Genomic DNA, 17,651 nt, shown 5'->3' with positions numbered 1-17,651 from the left:
AAGGGATGAATTTGATTGAGATTTTGATGGTACATATAAAAAATAATTGATCCGACTCGATTCATATTTTCTTAACCCACAAAATCTTTGAGTTGGATTGAACCGGATCAATCCATATTGACAGCTCTAGTCACGGATAAATGGTCTAGACTTTTCTGCTTCAGTCTCCAGAGGATGCTGGCCCCGGCCTTCCACTTAACAACTTTCTTGGGCTTGCATAAGGCCCAACTTAGCACCTTGAGCTTCTCACGGGCCTCAGATGCAATCCGTGATCCTATGCATGCAATTTTAGCTAATGATAGGCAATGCCAGGGACGAGTGGATAATCAGCATGGTCCTTTCTTGAATGAATTCAAGATCTTCACCAAGCACAGCCAAAAGGATATATATTCATTGTCATAAACAACAGAGTATTCAGCAATCCTTACCTACTTTAGTTGCTTTCAATCAACCTTGAACCAAGAAGAACTCGTATAAACAGAGGGAAAACGATACTAAAGATGTTAGCATAGAGAACCGAGTAGAAACAACCTTCAAGGCAGCATTAATGGAGGAGAACATCATTTACAGTACTACATGATCAAGGCAAGTCTCAGTAGAATTGAGATTAACTAGCATATGGAAGCCCAAACTGGAATAGAAGATGAATAAATAATCAATGTAACTAGAGCAAGAATAATAGCAGTAACAATCATGTCATTTACACAAAACATGTACATATAATTTGAGTAGCTTGCAATTATGTCTGAACATGTGCATCATTTATGAGAGAATTTTTATCTTACATAAAGTTATCAAACCAACAGGTGGTCGAAAACAACAAACATCTTATACACTTTAAATAAAAGAATTCAAACTCCTATCCAGATCAAACTAAAGGTATTTATTCTATTTTTTATGATAATATAGATCAAGGACAAAAAGATAGCATGGGAATAAGATGTTAGGAATTATCAGACCCTGGTTTCAACTGAACTCCGCAACTCAAAATTCAGTACCATGACATGCTTCCTGCCACTTCTATTCTAACTACCAAGACAGACCTCCAACTTGGCAATTTCCTAAACCTCATGCTGCTTTCAGCTTATATATCCACATACAGATTAAGCACTTGTATATCCTCAAGTATATACTAAAAGTGAGCTATGGTTTGTTTTTGTACTATCAATCGCATCTATGCATAACGACTACAACTTACTAGTTTTTACATTCGATCTGGTTCCTAAATGGGTAATAGTAAACAAAGGAAACAACTCCTTAGATATCATGTCCCAAATCATTTGCAACCAATCTATGCACCCAACAGAAAGACATAGTATACCTCCTCTGCACTCCACCTCTTTCACTAGTATTCTTCCTCAGCAACTAAATAAAAGGAGCACAGGATCTCAGCTTCCCAAAGAGAAAACAAGAACAAAAAGCACCCTCCAATTGCACTAAATTCATACCACAACAACAAATGGACTTGGCTTGAACTTCCATTTCACACTGTAGCCAATAGGTTGCCAATTATCCCAAAAAATACCAAGAAAGAAATTTTAAAATCAGCATATGTACCATTTCAAGTGTAAATAAAACACAAAGGGGAAATTTTTTTTTCTCGAATTCTGACTCACACCCATTAATCTTACACCACATTTGAAAAGGACCCAAATTACTGAACTTCACAAAATATACATCTCCAAGTTACAAAATCAAAAATCACCTGCTATTTAAGAAAGAGGAAGCAAAAATGAACATGTAAATTTAACCAGAAAAATTAAATCTAATCATACTTTTCTCTCCAAGAGTAAACCAAAAAGAATACCCAAGAGAGAGCCAATAGAATATCGCCAACTGTCTGTCTAAGCCAATCCCAAGCCAAATCCTCAACTCTCCTCTCGAACCAGAACCTCCACATCGCCATGAAAACATGCAAAACGGTGCAACCTTTGGCAAAGAAAGACTGAAACTCTTTGTCTTTGACAAAAGAGACCATAAACAACAAAAACCCGATGGCGAATAAGAGCAAACCCGAGAATGAATCGGAGGTCCGGATCAAGAGCTGATCATGTGGGGTCGAGCCAAGGAGTTTCGTGGCGGTCTCGATCCCGTGTGTGAAGGTGTAGATTTCCTTCATGTGGAACATCATGAGCGCGCCGCTCGTTAAGGCGATCACCGAGTGGAGGAGACAAATCACCATGAAGGCTGCTGATGACGGTGACGGTGACGACGATGATGTCGATGACATTTTCTGTGGCTTTTGTTTTTTCTTTTTTATTTTTTAAAATTTGATCGAACGGTTGCTAAGGGTTTGTTAAAATAGCCATAGTCGCAGTGGAATTAAACCCTAACCCTAAGCTCATTTTCAGGAATCAGAAACGAAGAGGAGGATGCTGAAAAAGAAAAGGGTTCGTACGTTTTATGGTGATTTACGGATTTTGCGTTTGAAGATTCTGCCTTGCTGAGATTTTACCGAAGATAAGGATCTGGTGGGACCCTCCTTGAGACATGAAATAATCCGCCTGTCCTTTTTCAGGACACGTGGAAGATTCTAAGTTGTGCCGACAAGAACATCCACTGGACTTCACAAAGAGCTTTGTCAAATTTCTATTAGATATCCCCTTACCCCGCTGAGTAGAAATTCCTTTTAAATACGAATTTGCCATTGTTCATTGCCAAGCCTTGTTGTGCTAATTGTGAACGTCATAAATCATAATCGTGGATGTTTGCGGTTCATCCTTGACAGATTGCTTAAGTTTGACAGATAAAAGCAAGAGATTTTGACAGGAGAGATCTTAATCAAACTTCATTTTGCTTTGATTTCTTTCTTGTTTAATTTCAGCACTAGCTTCATGAATCAATTGCCGACAATCCTTGCCTTCAAGGGATCTGTTTGATGCTGACTTTTACCTGCTTCGAAGTGGCTGGAAGTCTGGAAGAGTAATGATTCAATGGGAAATGGGAGATCATGGCAGGGGGCATAAAGCAAAGTGAAAACAGAGCCCAAGAAAGAACAAGGGAAGAAGAATGCTAAGGTGAATTTCATTGTATTTTATTGACTTTCAATGAAGAGAGAACATAGAGATGGCTATTAAATAATTTTGAGTCCCAATACAATGCTGCTAATCATATTGAAACAACAAAATGGGTTACCACGGGAGGAATTTGGTGGTACCCCATATATATTTTAATAATTATTTGGGACTATATTCTATATACAACAAAAAATGAATGAAAATAGACAATTGCCAAAGTTAAAAAAGATGGGGAAAAATGGAGAGACTGTAGTTTTTGTGGAACAGAACTATAACACTCTTGCATGATCTTCCAGCCCCGCGATGAATGTTTCTGGAAGTGGGGAGGAAAAAAAATGGTAATTTGCCTCAACAAAACTTTTAACTTGAATCGGTTCCCCTGACAACTTTGCGGTGACGTCTAGAACCTGACCTCTTATCTCTCCCACGTCTTGGTGAGACCTTTCTGAGTGGAGTACTGACAATACTTTCACCTGAAGTTTCAAGGGAAAATAGTCTAGGTGGATCATTGGCCAAAGATAGTGGTGACGGTGGAGGGTAAATTGTAGGAGGAGACATCTGAGCCAAATGTGCTAAAACTTCCTTATGGTGTTTCTGCAAGTAACAAACAGGTGAAAGAGAAGTACATCAGGGAGAGGGGGGAGTTGGGGGATCAAGTCAAGAAATCAAACCGAAGTAGGTTGCTCAAGTGAATTGAAGATTTACATTTGATGGTTAGATTGCAGGTTCTATCAAATCCTACATGCAAATTCAACCATGGCTACAATGGAAGTGATGCAAGTGGTACCAACTTTCCACAGCATCCGCAGAAAGAAAGAATCAGTCATCAAGTAATATAATGGAAGCGTGTTTGAAACACAGTTTACCAATTGTGAGGCACAACAAAAGCGAGAAATTTGGAGGTTCAAGTATTTTAAATTTTTTAACGAAAAGATTTCATATCTCAATTAAGAAAACAAGCACCCAAAATACTGGAGATTCAATGAGGATTCTATAGTTTTATCATCATGGAAAGATAGTAGCTGCTATAAATAGAGAGGCTGCCATTGTCATAAAAGGCCAATTTACAGCAGTAATTATGCTTTATGCATCAAAGAAATAGAAACAAATAAATAGAATTAGGTTCAAGTGACAGTTAAATGCTCCTGTATATACATATGCAATTTCAGAAAATCCCTACGTAAAAACTTAGTTCCATTGTTGAAATTTTGAAACTAAACTGGAACATTTTATTATTAGTTGCAAAGGGAGTCCATTTGTTAAATTTCCAGTAGTATATTACTTAAGCATAATTCAGAATGCAGAACATAAAATGAAAACAGAAAAATTAATACCTGAACAACAAAGTTACGCCTTTCACAGTCCAAGAACATATTCACACTCCAATTTGTCTTTGCCGCAATCTTATCCCTCACTGTTGAAAAACTAATTTGATCTCTAGAAGTAAAACGGTCAACATCATTGAACCAAAGACAAGTAAAGAGGTTGCTAATAGGAACATGCTCCCTTATTATTACACATCCTTCAGGAACATCTGCAGAGCCAGCCATTAAAGCAAAATTCATTAAGCTGAAAGAGGCATAACCAAACAAAATAAAACAAGAGCAAGCATCTTGCACCCTACCACTTGTGATAGGAAGTTTAGCCTCAGAATATGGGGTCAAACCCTCCGTTTTGTAAAAGTCAACCTGAAAGTCAATGGAGGCATTATCATATTTGCCAGCAGCTTTATTTGCCTCAGCTTCATCAAACACATCAAAGCGTTTATAATGCCTAGAAATTGCAAAAGTTGCATTTTTTCTCCACAAGAACCTGAAGCAGGACTTGAAAGAGTTAGAATAAACAAACATTGGCTCTAAAACCAACTAAAGCAAAATACACATAAAAAAGGTAATTCCTAAGTTGGAAAAAAAACTAACAAACAGGGGCCAAAACTTTCGACATCAGATAATTCATGAGAGTAGTTACAATGTGATTTTAGACTCAACCTCAACACATAAGACTTAAGAATCTCGTAAAATTTAGAAAGTAAACAGAATTCCAAAGTACCTCTCAAGAATTTGATATGGATCAGCAACAAGCTCGAGTTTCCCATCAATCCACAAAGAAAAACGTGCATTGGGAAATAGCCTATGTGGTAGAAGCTTGGGGATCTGTTACAGGCATAACATGTCAAAAGGCATAAAGCTTCTTTTATTATGCATATTAACATATAGAAGGATATTGCGGGATCTAGTTGATGCCTTATCTCAGTTTCTTTTCTGTAAGGTTATGCCAAAACCAAATAAAACTTATTGGTCCCCATTCTCACAGAATGAATCAAGTAATGTGGACCATTTCATCGTCACTATCTACTAAACTCAGGATTCCCTACTCTGATCTATACTCAAAGGACATAACATCCACATTTTAAACACTTACCTTTCCATTGCGCCTTCCATCGGTGTAAGGAAGATTACGCACAACAACTATTCTCCATACTCCAATCTTCTTACTCTCACCCAGACCACGATTAGCTTTCAAGTCAGCTTCTGTTTCTTCATCGGCAAACATGTAGAAGCAGATAGTTTGCTTGGAATATTCGCTAATATTCTTTGGCTGTTGTATGATATCAAAAGCTCCTGAAAAAAATTGGATTATTCAATAAAAATTCATTGGGTCCAACACAGGAATGGAACAATAAAATAAATATAGTACAGTCTGGTACCAAATATTGCTGATGCAACAACCACTCCATGACATTTCTCCATCTCAAGAAGATCATTGTCATCAATGTCAAATCCTGTCCCATGGCCAGGTTTGCTTCCTTTGACAAATCTAGCAAATGCACAACGCATATCAATCAGAATTGACAAACTAGCAAATATGATTTAAAAGATTAAGAATACCAAATCATGTTCAATTTTAAAATTTTAACCCCAAAAGAGAAGAGGTCAACCATACCCACAGTGCACATTCATCGACTCTCTTATGTCATATGAATCATCACGCTGCTTTAAAGTAGGATACCCACCAAAGTCTGAACCTCCAAATTCTGTCTCTTTATTTAAGTTTTCCTCATAAATATATGTTAAATTCTTAACGACTGGAGAAAATGATGGGACTTTTGGCATCAAGGCAATAGCATCCTCCACAGGAAGGTAACATACAGGACAAGCTGTATCATAAACAATCAAGAAAACTCAAAAACTATATTTTGAGGAAAACCTCAACTAGTAATGTCAAAATACTAAATTAAAAAAAATTGAGAAAAAAATTATAAACGAAAAGAAAACTTACGACGTGGCCCTGTTCTTTTTTTGTCTGCTGGTGGAGGGGGTAAACTGAAAGTAGCGCATGGATGCCCTGGAGGAAGAGTGTAGCCCAGAAAATATGAAGGAGGAGGAGGGGGCATTACCCTAACTTCAGTTCCTTCCACAATGACTGGTAAAGATGTCCAATTGTCTATTCTGACACTTTGCACTTCATTTATCAGGGGAGATCCAGAATTATTTAGAGGCAAGCTATCATTTACCTTAGGGACATTGTCACTTTCCTGATCTTCACCTGTAAACAAGCCAAAATATATGCAAATTTTCATATCATTTCATCACACAAGTAAAACCAGTTGGCAGCTAGATGTCCAAAACAAGAATAACAAGTAACCTGCTCGAGCTAAAGACATATCATCCAAAAGCAAAACAAGGAGCGGATAAAGAGGGAGCAAACCATGCTATCCTTGAGCTTGAATCTAACCATGATCAAAACTAATAAAACCCATAAGAAACAGCGAACCAAATGAAAATTTAAAACTATATTCCAAGGTTGACAACAAGGAAAAGCAATTCAATTGAGTTGAATCATTAATATTATTCTGCTCCAGAAAGTGGGCCGGCACTATGTTCTTTACTCAAAAGAATCCTTTGAGCAAAACTCTAGATATCAATTTCTTAATTCAAACGCTCTAACCAAAACCTAAACACTAAAGACGATAAATTTATGACTAAGCTCTAACCAACGTAACTGCACAGAATAAACATAGTTTTTCCCCACCCCACTTCTTTCATCAAAAATATCAGAACAACCTGCCTAAGAATCACTAATTCACTATCACTTCATTCCTAAAATTCACTATGACCGATCCAATAATGAAGAGAAATAAAGAAAAAACCAACCTTTGCCAACATATAAGACCCAAACAAAGACGGCAGCGGAGATTGCACAAAGGAGCAGCATTCCAACCTTTTTGCGGCCAGCAAACTTACAGATCCAATGAACCAATGTCTCCTTTTCCTTAAACATTTTAGAAGGCTTAGTTCTTGTTGCTGAAGGCGCTTGAATTGGCAAAACACCGTTTTGCAGCTGTTTGTCCAAAGACCCATAACTCCCAGAACGAATCCCCAATGACCCTCCAGTCATTGCCTCCTCTTTATTAGCAACCCCAATCTCACTTCTCTCATCAAACTTTCTTTAACTCTATGAAATGATCAACCCAACAAAAAAGATTAAATCCTATAACTTCATCACTCAAAAAACAACTCAACAAAAAACAAAATCCCACTTCAACAAAAACAAGCCGCTCACACGACTCTTGGGGGCCACCCAAATTGAAGTAAAATGCAGTTCAATAATCAAAAAGTTTTCAAAAAAATAAATGAAGAAAAGCGAACCTGGGTTTTTCAGTTTTTGATTGGTTGATAAGGGTTTTATGAAATCAAGGGAAGTGGGGTTTTCTTTGATCAAATCTCAGATCACAATTTTCGAGTTAAAAATATAATTTTTATCTCTCTTATTACAAGCTTTTGTATGGGAGTGGATATTGCGGAAATGGGGAAAATTCATAGTAATATTTATAATATGACCAATTGATGACGTGAATGTGACATATAATTAAATCCTGATAGGTCAATCTGCTCCATGTGCTCCATGATGTCAAACAATCGGACGGTGATGGTTTAACATTTTGGCTTTTTCAGTAATAAAATAAAGCCTAACCGTATTTCCAAGCAAGACATTTGTCAAACTAATTTCCAATGAAAAATGTTTTTGCAGGTTGGATTAAAACATAAGACAACAGTACGCCGATCAAGCAAATGTTTTATTTGGTAAACAGACTGAACACATCAAGCTTGACGTTTCTGCTCTTGTTGGGAAATTAAAACTGTCTCTCTCTTTCCTTGTTTATCTTACTGTCACTGTTTCAGCTTTGTTTTCACATGTAATAAAAAATTTTTAACCATTGCTTTCAGTCAGCCATGGTTTTCAAAGGGGATCATCCATGAATACATTGAAAAGGAATGGGAGGGAGGGCCTTAATTTCAATGGCTAATTATTTTCTATTAACATCAATGAGGCAAGTTGCCTCCATATTTTGGAATAATTACTTTAATTTTGGGTCTGTAAAAACATCTTTGAATATGCTTTATCACCGGCACCAGGTTTTTAATATAATTGCTGGCCAGACCTTCATCCCAGACTTGGGTTTGAAGGGTGAATTAATAATATTTTTAGGCAACTTTTGTTGACTAATTTTGAATTAATCTGACATTAGCAGGTTTGACAGTTCACCCATTTTACACAGTGGAGGACTTAAAAAAAGTTTTACTTAAAGTAATTTTTCTCTCTTTTTATTGCAAAAAAGGGTATTGTTAAAGTTTGGTATTATTAAGCATGACTGTAATTGTTAAAAATTTATATAAATGTCTAAATGAGCATTATATGATTTAGATTCGAAAAGTCATTGAATTAATGATAATTAAACTGAATTGTTACGTAACATTTATTTTTTAAAAAATTCCTAATTAACCTTGAAAGCCAATTTTGTGGATAATTTGGCTTTCTTAGACATTATACAAATAATTTTTTTTTTTTGTGCTAGATGGATGGTCATGTTTTCTACTTCAAATACTGAAAAATGGGGGAGGACACATGCATGGTTCAAGCCTTGTTATAAATTTACTTTAAACATAAATCTATTTTAAACCAAAAAAAAATCAATATCTTATGCTTCAATCATGTTTGGAGTGAAATGTTTATTTCTGATATTTCTATTTTATTACATCCTTAATTAATTAATATTTAATATTAACTAGTGCTTGTTAATTGTGGAAATAATACATGGAATCTGGAAAACCATGACCTCTAAAAATGTTTTTTAAATGTTGATATGACTCTGATATTGCTTCTATTAGAGTTTAAGTTGAATCAAAGCGGTCTAAAACTGGTCATAATTGGGAATAATAGTAAAGTATTTTCTCCCATGTGTAAAGTGAGCTGCTGAATCTTCAATCAAGTACTTACAATTCAGGATGTCAAAGTCTTAATTTCCAAGGCAATAAAGAAAGACCAATCTTTTGATGGGGAAGCCTGGCATCCCACTACCATTTGAAACAAATGGGCAGGTCTAGTTTTCCAAGGGATATTTGCAATGTCAGAAATAAATTTTGATTAAGTTATGGGTTTTAAATGGGATTGAATTCTCCATCTCTGTCAGATATCAGCTCCCTCCCCATGGTTGAAAAACATGATATATTCCCATCATTTTATATTTCCAATGATGAATGTTCTGTTTCTTTCATTGCTGAATGAAGGAAATTGAGTTGAAAAACATGATGCTGAATGGAAAGAGAACTGGCAAGTATAGGAGAGAAGTAGGAGAAAGAGTCATTGATTGCAATCAAACACCCAAGGTGTCAAACTGCATGCCCAATTGCTGAGCATTAATCTGAGCAAAGAGGCATGGCATTAATCTGAGTATGGGGCATGCAGCACAGCAGACAGTTTTATTCGGATGGTAACAAGATATGATGAAATTGAAAATTAATGATAGAATAAAATATGTATTATTATATTCTTTAATTGTTTAGCTTAAGAAAATAATGAAGTGATGTATAATGCTTTTGTAGTACTCCGTTGAGGTAGCGATGGGATGATTTACTGCATTCCAGCCGCGCCCTTTGCATCGGACTTAGAACACAGGCAATAATATTAAAAAGAAATTAATCAATTACATCTTTAAGTGTAGGCATTCCTAATAAAATTTAGAAGGAACAAGAAATGGGGAAGAAGATACTCATAATCAGTTCTATAAACATGGCCTTATCTTGGCATTTTTCTTTTAATTTAACTGTAAAATTCAAACCCGGGGGATAACTCTTCTATTTTCCCATAGCTTTTCTCAGAGGGAGCAACCAAACCATGACTAATTCCACTGGTAATGAACTTTATGAGAGACAGGCAATGATGATATTTGATCTGGAAAGCAACAATCTATTGTTTAAAGTGCCCACTGCAACTTTATTTACCCTAAGAAGTCTTACATGTTCACATCTAATCCATCTCTCATTCATACATAATTTGAGCATATATTTTTTCCTTTTGGAAAGGTCAATTTTCTTGTTCATGGCAGTCCTTTCAGTCTTGCATTGAAGCTCGAAAACGCCAAAAGAATTTATAAAATTCTGGTTGATTTGTTATTAATTTCATGAAAATGAAGACCACTGCTGTTTTAAATTCTATGGTGGATATTGGCTGGTAAGAAATTTTCCGAAGTCTTGTCATTGCATTTTTGTTTAGGAGGTTAATCAATATTCTGATATTCATTTCAACCTCCCCAACCCCAATGTCATGTCAAGTTTTAATTTCGCATTCTGCTGTTCCTTGGTGAAATATTTAGAGTTCCCTGGACAGAATGAAATTTGCTTGGGCCTTGAAGACTGGAACTGTAGCTTAACAGATTTGTGAAAACCTGCGTTTGAGTGCAAGTGAAGACTCAATGAACGAGACCATGTTGTTAGATTAAAACAAATTTCGACAATATTAGAAGGAGTTGGCAATCTTAAGCACTGGACATGGGCTAAGAATGACTGTAGATATGGGCCATTGTTGAAATTCTCATGTTAAGAGTTTCGGCCCTGATGGAAATTTAATGACTTTCATGCAGAACAGCATCGACTCCCGTTCTGCACCTACTTTCTAATCCCAGTTGCTGTGTTTATAATATTTATGCATTGGCTAATGGTTATTTGACATCTTAAGAATCATATTGAACTGGGTTCTGTTCATTCTTCAATATCATATTGGCAAAGCAGAGTTGTTTTTATCTGTCTCCTAATGGTGAAAGTAGAGAATATCCAAGAACTAAATTCCATGTAGGAAACACATCATGTTAAACAAGTCCCACTTTTCTTCAATCATTATACTGATTATGTTCTTTTTCTTGTTTGATCTTTTTTGAATTGAGGTGAATGATAATTTGGTAGCCATCAGTTCAATGTCCAAACTGATGAAACGTTTTTCTTCTACTTTCATCCTTGAGAAATGGTCAACAAATGAAGTAATTTGATTGTTCTTATCTTCTGCTATTTCTTTCTAATAACTAGTCCAAAATTGTCATGCAAATTTATCTTTTCCTGCATATAGATTTTTAAGGAATAAATGCCGGGATCTGTACGGGGAGTTAGTTGCTACTATCCTCTGCTATATCCTTCTGGCATTTCAACATTTTGCTAAGGACTGTTTTAGTTCTTTGATTTTCCTTTTGCATTTCGCTCCATAGCAAGCTATCTTCCAAGGAAGAAATTGCATTTAATGCTGCCAAAAATCGAAGATGTTATCTCTTCATGAATTTGACTTTGCATATAGAAAAATAAGATCAAAGTTCGCCATTATGACTAACCGCCCCTGTACCCTTCATTGTGCCGAGAATTGAATGAGATCTATTTTGGTCAATAAACTCCATCACCTGATCATTTTTCTGTCAATTTAATTTGGTGGTATTTTGACTTTTGAGCTGTAGAGTTGGTCTCCCATTACCAACGCCAAAACCAAATTACTACAGACTAGAAATAAGTATTATGGGGAAGAACTGAAGAAATATGGTCACTTTCTTTTTCATTGTCCAGAGAATATAACTTTCACTTTTCCACATTTTGTATCAAATTGTATGTAATGTATAACAGAAAAATGCTGGTATATGCTGAAATTGATGATTGGCTGGTTGATTGTCTACGTTATAGTTTCATTTGATGATTGAGTTTGTATCAAGATTGTTTGGCCTGCTGTCTCGTTGAGCAAATCAGATCTCTGGGCAGGGCATGACAGCAGACAGCCTTTGCCAAGGAGCTGATTGTTCTTAGCCGAAAGCATGGAATGTTTTCTGTTTTTGCCTGCCTGTGGGAAGGACACTTGCATCCGAAAAACTTGAAACATTCAAGGGAAAGGGCTAACGAAATTGACTAATGGTTTCGTCTAGAATTTTGTAAGGATTTGTTTTTTTGAATCAAAGATATTTATGACCAAGCATACGCAGACATTTAAGAGTTGTTGTGGAAAGCCTTTCAGAAAGCATGGTTCATTATTCTGCCTGCTAAATATGATGGTCCAAATAATGCCCATTCATCTGTTTGATTTGGTACATAATTTGTATGCCTTGTACTTTTTATTAGAGCATGAAAATGTAGATTCATTGCATGTACTTCCTTCAGATTATGAAAAGCTAGATTACTAGCACTTCCAGGATACTTTGATGGAACTATATTCAGATGTTCCAAATCCACGTGTGGTCTTCATCCTCTGCCAGAAGAACTTCTTCTGTCAGTATCATTGTACTAGCATCAAGCATAATACCGAGTAAAAGCCAGAAAATTAAACTACTTGGCTTTGAACGATAAATAATGTGTTCAAAATTGGCTAAAGATTAAAGAACATGTTATTGAGTGAAATAATATAACCTTCTTCTTCTATTGAAGCAGAGCTCAAGACATGTCAAAGAACAGGGATTTCATTCCAAAGGTTATTAAAAGATTGATATTGAATGCTTCAATCATGGCAGAATATCGTTATATGGTGAATGAATTCCAATTATAGCACCTTCATGATGCCAACATCCTTTTTCTTTATTAACAAAATAAAGGTTCAACATGGGTCCCAGACCATGACAGATTCCCTTCGAAGTTACAAGTTGGTAGAAAAGTGTTCTGAATCCCTTTTCTTTGAATCTATCCATTCTGTGCTTCATGAGCCGTCGAGTACTAACCTTAACTTTTCTTTTTGAGTTTTAATATGTTCTAGGAAGCTAACTGGTATACAGGATTGTTTAAATAAGCAAATAACTGAATTTGGAATAAGAGATAAACTACATATGTGTGTATTTAATTAACTTTGAGACGGATGATTGGAAGATCATAAAGGCTGAGTAGGAAAAAATCAAACCCTTACTTTGTCTAGGAATCAGCTCCAATTTTTTTCAAAGGTGGAGAGTCTCATTCATGCAATGCATTAAAGCAGTCAAGTACTTAATTTCTATGGGCATTTTATGCGATGGCAGCGCATTGAATTTGTACAAAGACAACTAGTAGCCGACGTGAAAACGTAATCCTTTTTACCTGTTGAAATCAAAGCCAATTGACAATTGCGATAGTCAATTTAATTCATGTTGGAGGTTTCAGCAATTGGATAAGATGTCAGACAACTTGTCAAAAAGCATAGCACAGCAATCCACCTTAGAATTTCAAACCCAATTCCCAGTTCTGCAATATCGTAATCATCTAAGCGGCAAAGCCATAAAACTTGAACAGATTAAGGAGGTTTTGACTGTGGACTTTCAAACCTGACATGTCAGCTAACATGACTTTTTCATAACTTCTCTCCCCTATCTTCCCAGTCCCCTCCCTGTTTCATTTACCTTATCGAACCTGGATTTTCCCCATGACAGAAACGCTCTTCAGGTTTTTGCTTTTGCTGCAATGAACAAACATCCAAAGCATCCCTTGTTTCTACTTTTGTTCGTAATCCTGTTTTCTCAATCTGTTTTGTCTGTTGATTTTGTCTTCAATGGCTTCAATTCAGCTAATCTTTCCCTCTATGGTATTGCCGATATAGATTCTAGAATACTTACACTCACCAATGAGACAGATTTTGTAGTTGGTCGAGCTCTGTACAGACCAAAAATCCCAACAAAGACTCCAAATTCTTCTCATGTCCTTCCTTTTTCTACTTCTTTTATCTTCTCCATGGCTCCTTCCAGGAACAAGGCTATTCTTCCAGGACACGGCCTAGTTTTTATCTTTACACCAAATACTGGCATCAATGGGACAAGCTCATCTCAACATCTAGGCCTTTTCAACCTCACCAACAACGGCAATCAAAGCAATCATGTCTTTGGTGTCGAATTCGATGTTTTTGCTAACCAAGAATTCGGTGACATAGATGACAACCATGTGGGAATTGACCTTAACTCCCTCACGTCTACAAGCTCCCACACGGCAGGTTATTGGCCTGACAACATAAAGAGCAGCAGCAACAGCAATGATAGTGATGATGAGGATAAGGGCTTCAAGGAATTGAAGCTAAATAATGGTAAGAACTACCAAGTTTGGATTGATTATGCAGATTCTGTTATTAATGTTACAATGGCTCCGGTGGGAATAGAAAGGCCCAAGCGTCCTTTGTTAAATGTTTCTTTGAATTTATCTGATGTTTTTGAGGATGAAATGTATGTTGGATTCACTTCAGCAACTGGAAGATTGGTTCAAAGTCATAGAATTTTGGCTTGGAGTTTTAGTAACTCAAATTTTGCATTAAGTGAAAGTTTGATCACCACCGGTTTACCGTCGTTTGCTATTCCGAAGACTCCATTTTATAAGCATAAATCGTTTATTGCAGGAGTAACAGTGGGGATTTTTTTAATTCTTGTTTTTTTTGCTCTGTTTGCTCTGTTTTTGGTTAAGAGGGAAAGAAGGAGAGCAAGGGAGAGAGCGGAAATGGAAGACTGGGAATTTGAGTATTGGCCACATAAGATTACATATCAAGAAATCGATGCAGCAACTAAAGGATTTTCGGAGAAAAATGTGATTGGATTTGGAGGAAATGGGAAGGTCTACAAGGGTGTTTTACCAGGAGGGACAGAGATTGCTGTAAAGCGCATTTCACATAAAAATGATGGAATGAGAGAATTCTTGGCAGAGATTTCGAGTCTTGGTCGGCTAAAGCACAGGAGGTTGGTGGTTTTGAAAGGTTGGTGCAAGAAAGAAAAAGGGACATTCATGTTGATCTATGATTATATGGAGAATGGAAGTTTGGACAAGAGGGTTTATCATGACTGTGATGAGAGCAGGGTGTTGAGTTGTGAACATAGAATTAGAATCTTGAAGGATGTTGCATCGGCTGTGCTATACTTACATGAGGGATGGGAATCCAAGGTCCTACACAGGGATATTAAGGCCAGCAATGTGTTGCTTGATAAGGATATGAATGGGAGATTAGGGGATTTCGGATTAGCCCGAATGCATGGTCATGGCCATGAGGCTAGCACAACGCGTGTGGTTGGAACCGTGGGTTACATGGCCCCCGAGGTGGTTAAGAGTGGACGAGCGTCGGCACAAACTGATGTATTCGGATTCGGGGTCTTAATCTTGGAGGTCATGTGTGGCAGGAGGCCTATAGAGGAAGGGAAACCACCATTGGTGGACTGGGCATGGCAGTTGATGGTGCAGGGGGAATTACTTGCTGCAGTAGATTCACGGTTGAGGGCTAAAGGAGGATTTGACGAGGAGGAGGTGGAGAAGGTGATGCATTTAGCCTTGCTGTGCTCATATCCTGATCCTAAATCCAGGCCAACCATGAGGCAAGTAGTGAACGTCTTGGAAGGAAAGAATGAGCCTTTTGAATCAGAAACTGAGGATATGAAAGCAAATTTGCTGCAAAAGGTGAAGTCTATGGATTCTTGGACTAGTTACTCTCGAAATTTTGGCTATTCATACTGTTAAATCAAGTAAAAGCTGCAAAATCAAAGAAGTTATAACTTCATGGATTTGACTTTGCATGTAGAAAAATTGGATCAAAGTTTGCCTATTTGACTAACAGCCCCTGTTCTCTTCATTTTGCTGCGAATTCAATGAGATTTGCCAGTGCTGGTCTCTTATCTGTTAGAGACTAATTATTATTTATTTCTTTAAATTATTAAATATATGTACGCCTCTAAAATTCTTTATTTGACCTGCTGACAGTATATAATTTGTAATAAAATAATTTCATTTATAATAGTATATTGAATTGGAGAGTATCCCAGCTGATGTCACTTGATTTGATATTTATCCAGCTTAGCATTCAATTTTTATTTTGTTATTGAAGCGCATAATGGAATTTATTCTATTTAACAGATGACTGGTTGGTTAATATAGCTATGCTAATTTGTCGATAAACTCCATGACCTGATCATTTTTCTGTCAATTTAATTTGGTGGTATTTTGACTTTTGAGCCGTAGAGTTGTAGAGTTGGTCTTCCATTCCCAAACGCCAAAACCAAATCATTGCAGGGTAGAATTAAATGTAATGTATAACAGAAAAAAGTTGGTATCTGCTGAAATTGATGATTAAGTGGTTGATTGTCTGTGTTATAGTTTCATTTGATGAGTGAGTTTGTACCAAGATTGTTTGGCCTGTTGTCTCTTTGAGTAAATTAGATCTCAGGGCAGGGCATGACAGCAGACAGCCTTTGCCATGGAGCTGATTTTCTTCTGAGCTGAAAAGCATGGATGATTTTCTGTTTTAGCCTGCCTCTGGGATTTCCATAACATTATTTTCATGCAAGGAAGAACGCTTGCATTCAAGGAAAAATGCTAATGAAATTGACTAATGGTTTCGTCTAGGATTTGGTACGCAGACATTTTAGAGTCGTGCTGGAAAGCCTTTCACAAAAGAGAGTTCATTATTTCGCACCTGCTAAATATGTTGGTCTAAATTATGTCCCGTCAACTGTTTGATTTGGTACATAATTTACACTAATTACCATCATCAGCACACGCCTAACACTTTCCATTAGAGCATGAAAGGGTAGGTTCATTGTATTTCTTTCTTTGAGATTATGAAAAGCTAGATTACTTGCACTTCCAGGATACTTTGATGGGAATGTATTCAGATGTTGTAAATCAATGTGGGGTCTTCATCCCCTGTCTGTAGAACTTCTTCTCTAACTATCATATTGTTGCATCAAGCATATTATGATCAAGTTATCCATCTAGTAAAAGCTAAAAGTTAAGAAAAAAAAACAAGTCTTTTAACGGTAAAAGTGTCTTCAAACTTGGCTAAAGATTAAAGAATATTAAAAACGCTTGTTGTACACAATAAAAACATGTTATTGAGTGAAAGAATATAATCTTCTTCTTCTCCTTTTTGGAGCAGAGCTGAAGAGATGTCAAAGAACAGGGATTTTGTATGTGTGCGTGTGCGGAGCACAAAATAACTCGTTCAATAACCAGTGATATCATCCCAAAGGTTATTAAAAGATCGAATGCTTCAATCATGGCAAATTATGGTTTGCCATGTGGTAGATGAAATCCAAATTTAGCACCTTAATGATGGCAACATCCTTTTCCTTTATTCACAAAATAAAGGCTTAAACATGGGTCCAGACATGAGTGATTACCTGCCAGGAAGTTTCCCCCTTTTTGTAGTTTATTCGGAAGAAGTTACAAGTCGGCTAAGGAGAATGTTCTTTCCTCTCTCCACTGTATATACTTCACGAGCCTTCGACTACTGTGCTTAATCTGGAGAGTAGGAAAAATCAACCCGTATTTTGCTTAGGATTTTGCTCCAATATGAATGCATCAAGCCAGTCAAGTACCTCATTTCTTTGGGCATTTTATGTGACGGCAG

General features: G+C 36.6%; 2 protein-coding genes and 1 pseudogene across 3 annotated transcripts; 1 reads left to right on the top strand and 2 right to left on the bottom strand.

Annotated features, from left to right (window-relative positions):
- Nucleotides 1-739: 739 nt before the first annotated feature.
- LOC18596840 (uncharacterized) lies at nt 740-2,431 on the bottom strand. 2 transcript variants are annotated; one of them, XM_088807249.1, is made up of 2 exons: nt 1,806-2,431; nt 740-1,544 (listed from the first exon to the last, which is right to left on the bottom strand). In XM_088807249.1, exons 1-2 carry the CDS (start codon nt 2,228-2,230, stop codon nt 1,484-1,486), a joined length of 486 nt encoding a protein of 161 aa, XP_088663375.1. In that variant the 5' UTR covers nt 2,231-2,431; the 3' UTR covers nt 740-1,483. The 2 variants fall into 2 exon arrangements, with proteins under 2 accessions (XP_088663375.1, XP_017978769.1); XM_018123280.2 differs by having other exon boundaries at nt 1,537-2,427.
- On the bottom strand, nt 1,537-7,813 carry LOC18596839 (strawberry notch protein (DUF616)). The gene is made up of 9 exons (XM_088807248.1): nt 7,172-7,813; nt 6,297-6,563; nt 5,961-6,174; nt 5,725-5,834; nt 5,439-5,638; nt 5,067-5,170; nt 4,642-4,829; nt 4,352-4,551; nt 1,537-3,611 (listed from the first exon to the last, which is right to left on the bottom strand). The coding sequence occupies exons 1-9, from the start codon at nt 7,413-7,415 to the stop codon at nt 3,378-3,380; spliced, it is 1,761 nt and encodes a 586-aa protein (XP_088663374.1). The 5' UTR covers nt 7,416-7,813; the 3' UTR covers nt 1,537-3,377.
- A 5,669-nt stretch (nt 7,814-13,482) lies between these two features.
- Nucleotides 13,483-15,989, top strand: LOC18596838 (L-type lectin-domain containing receptor kinase VII.1 pseudogene; annotated as a pseudogene).
- Nucleotides 15,990-17,651: the final 1,662 nt, after the last annotated feature.

The sequence above is a fragment of the Theobroma cacao genome, chromosome 6, assembly GCF_053813885.1.
Source record: "Theobroma cacao isolate CCN51 chromosome 6, ASM5381388v1, whole genome shotgun sequence".
NCBI classification, from domain to species: domain Eukaryota; kingdom Viridiplantae; phylum Streptophyta; class Magnoliopsida; order Malvales; family Malvaceae; genus Theobroma; species Theobroma cacao.
This window is presented reverse-complemented; position numbering and strand designations above follow the sequence as displayed.

Coding starts and splice junctions, on each gene's coding strand:
- LOC18596840 (XM_088807249.1), bottom strand. CDS start 2,230: ATGTCATCGACATCATCGTCGTCACCGTCACCGTCATCAGCAGCCTTC. Junction 1,545..1,805: donor CTATTGGCTCTCTCTTGGGT/ATTCTTTTTGGT, acceptor TACATATGCTGA/TTTTAAAATTTCTTTCTTGG.
- LOC18596839 (XM_088807248.1), bottom strand. CDS start 7,415: ATGACTGGAGGGTCATTGGGGATTCGTTCTGGGAGTTATGGGTCTTTG. Junction 6,175..6,296: donor AAAAAGAACAGGGCCACGTC/GTAAGTTTTCTT, acceptor TTTATGATACAG/CTTGTCCTGTATGTTACCTT. Junction 5,835..5,960: donor TCGATGAATGTGCACTGTGG/GTATGGTTGACC, acceptor TGCATTTGCTAG/ATTTGTCAAAGGAAGCAAAC.